Source organism: Cyprinodon variegatus, unplaced genomic scaffold, assembly GCF_000732505.1.
Source record: "Cyprinodon variegatus isolate N-32 unplaced genomic scaffold, C_variegatus-1.0 Scaffold411, whole genome shotgun sequence".
NCBI lineage: Eukaryota > Metazoa > Chordata > Actinopteri > Cyprinodontiformes > Cyprinodontidae > Cyprinodon > Cyprinodon variegatus.
In genome coordinates this window covers 676,626-679,670 of record NW_015150864.1, presented here as the reverse complement: position 1 = coordinate 679,670, position 3,045 = coordinate 676,626, and the positions used below count along the sequence as shown (strand labels likewise).

The following is a 3,045-nucleotide window of genomic DNA, read 5'->3' as shown; positions in this document are numbered from 1 at the left end:
CACTGACAACCCAGGGTGCAGACCAGGAAGCAGAGTCGTATTTTAACACACCTCTCTGCAGTTTCTCTGCTGTTACCCGCCCATTACTCCATCCAGACAGTGTCTTACCCACAACAAATTAGAAGACATTCCCAAAGGAGTAAATCATAATAATCTACTTAAAATACAAATAACTTTAATTAAGGAAAAAGTTAAAACAATTAAATCTGGTTTAGTTAACATAAGATCTCTTTCTTTAAAAGTCTGCTAGTTAATGACTTGATTTGTGATAATCACATTGATTTATGTTGCCTTACAAAAGCTTGGCTGCAGTAAGAGGATTATGTAAGCATAAATGAGGCAACTCCTTCTAGTTATTTAAATTTTCACATAGCCTGCCTTCGAGTCAATGAGTCGATGCAATCAACTGGTTTTCCTGAGTTTTCAGTTTGACTGTTAGACCTGGTTGAACTGTAAAGTGCCTTGAGATGACATATGTTGTGAATTGGCGCTATATAAATAAACTGAATTTAATTGACCTTTGTAAGTATTTTACTTATGGATTTCAAGCCTGCAGCATTATATTCTTTTTTCATATCAAAATTAATTATTATTCAAAACATTATCCTTTTTTCAAGTAACCCATCCTATGTAGCTTGACTGCAGCTACTCTTAATCCTGATTCTATAATTTCCACACCTCAATGCAGACAATTATCTTAAAAGCCTATATGTTTAATGAGTAACTTAACTTTTGCTTCATGTAAGGAACCAGAGAAGTTTTACCCTTGCTGGTTAATTGCAAAACTGAGTAATTGAGTTGAATAATTTTCCCACTAATCACATTCATGCGTACAACAACAGTACAGTAATAACTCTGTAAAGGAAATGAAGCTTGGTTCAAGTTAAATCAGTGAAAACAATCTTATGCATGAACAACCTTTAGACTATCTCACGTAAGACTGATGAACATTTCCTCTCCTGTTAAACTCACCCAATTTTAATAAAGGATTCCTTTTCTGTGCAACCAGCTTCCATTCCACTATCAGATCCATTAAAACCTTCAGATCAACCAAAGTCTTTGGAGGCTTTTACTAAAATGATTAATGCCTTTTTATATGACAGTACAATATGTTTAGTTTATCTAGCCCATCAATTATTTAAACTAATATATGCTGTTCAGTCTTTGGAGTTATGTTCACTATTTTCTCTTATTTATCCATTTTTAGGCCATTTCACAGTAACTCATATGTCTCACATGTAGTGAATCCTTTAGCAAATTTTACACAGGAAAGAGCACCCCACTGAGCAGAAATCTATAAAATTATGATGTGACACATCCAGGCCATGATCACTGGTTTAATGGAGCGCTAAGCCGCCTCACCAGCCAAGGCAATGCGACAAACAAAAAGAATCATAGAAATACAACAGCTGCAAAAATCCTAAAAACATTTAACATTTAATTATTGTGTCCATTTACCTGATGGTCTTTCCCTCCCTCAGGTCGTATAGAGAGAAAAATATATCTGTGTCTTCCCCTATGCTGTTGTAGGTGAAGCTCTTCAGGTTGACCAATAGGTGGTGAGGAACAGGAACCCTGCTGGGTTCTCCATGTCTCTGTCGACTATTCTCACCCTGAGAAAAATAAAATCCAAAAAAGAAAGCATTAATCAATCATTTCAGGATCTTTCAGGACATGTGCATAAGTTCAATCTGAAAAACTCACACGAAGAGAAAAGACAATTAGGAGAAATTTATGATACAGTTACTTTGTCTTTGGCGCTCAGATCTCGGCAGGAAACATAGCGTTTAATTTTGATAGATATGCATGTACAAGAGCACAGAATAGGGCTGTTTCCTCCCAGGCCTGGACTGGTGGTGGAGTGGAGATAGATTAAGTTGGTCAGTCTGTAGACTGCTGGTTACTGAGACGGTATGCTGAGCTTTATGGGGAGATCCAGTGAACTGCGTGAGCTGATACTAGAGCTTCACTTAGGGACCTGGAAGATGGAAGTCCAGGAGGATAAAACAGGTTGAGAGAACCTGTCCATGATGAGCAAGAATGGAGTGACAGTGGAGAGGAAAAACTCCCTGTCGGGAAGAAACTTCTGGCAGAACCAGGCTCAACATGGCTGTCTTCTGCCGGACCGGTTGCGATGAGACAGGGAACGCAGTGAGAGTCCAGGAGGAATAACACTCTGATGAAGCTTTAGCTACGAAGGTGGAGGAGGGGCTGCGGATGGGTTGAAACGGTGTCATCTGAATGAAGTCACACAGTGCATCCGCCGCCCGTGCACAGGAGCAGACAGATGCATATTGTAAACCTTTTAGGATGAACTTTGGATGCCGATTGGCTTTCGTAGAGGTGTGGCTCAAAGCTGATTGGCTGTGTCGCAGGTGGATGAAGGAGAGCAATAAGTTTCTTCAGTTGAACTTCCATCTAGGCTCCATTTAGTGCCTCCATCTGGTGCTTATCTGAGTAAAGGTTTAAACTGTTAGGTCAATGAATTACCTATGCATGATAAGGAGATTATTTGAATTCAAAATAAACCCTAAAGTTGGTTAGAAAATATTATTTTAGGTAAAGTAAAAAATTAGAATTGTATTAACATTTCTTTAGGCTGCTCCACTGAGATTATTTAAGAATAAAATAACTATTTCACAACTGTTTAACAAATAGAGCACCATTCAACTATTTGTAACAGTTTCTATGGAGTGACAAATCTTTAGTAAAAACTTTTCGTTTGTCAAGGATGGACCTAAAAACTCTGAGCTGAGTGACTTTTTAATTCACAATCATTACCTTAATATGTAGAGGACTGTTTGGAAACCATTATTTAGCTAAGCATGCATTGATGTTCTTCACATCCACATTATAGCTTAGCAGATGGAGTCTGATATTTACTAATATCACATCTAGATGAAAACAGGAACATTTGAAGCTCATGCTTGACCATGGTATTAAAAGAACAATGAACATTTTTTGCAACTCATCTTCCTTCCTTCCTTCCTTCCTTCCTTCCTTCCTTCCTTCCTTCCTTCCTTCCTTCCTTCCTTCCTTCCTTCC

The 3,045-nt window shown here is 38.1% G+C and overlaps 1 protein-coding gene across 5 annotated transcripts in view; it reads right to left on the bottom strand.

Moving 5' to 3' along the window:
- Positions 1-3,045, bottom strand: part of dock3 (dedicator of cytokinesis 3) — a 220,096-nt gene that overhangs the window by 57,910 nt on the left and 159,141 nt on the right. For all 5 annotated transcript variants that reach the window (XM_015388011.1, XM_015388012.1, XM_015388015.1 and 2 more), the window contains exon 9: positions 1,459-1,613. In XM_015388011.1, coding sequence (XP_015243497.1) covers positions 1,459-1,613 — 155 coding nt within the window. The remainder of the gene's footprint in view (positions 1-1,458; positions 1,614-3,045) is intronic.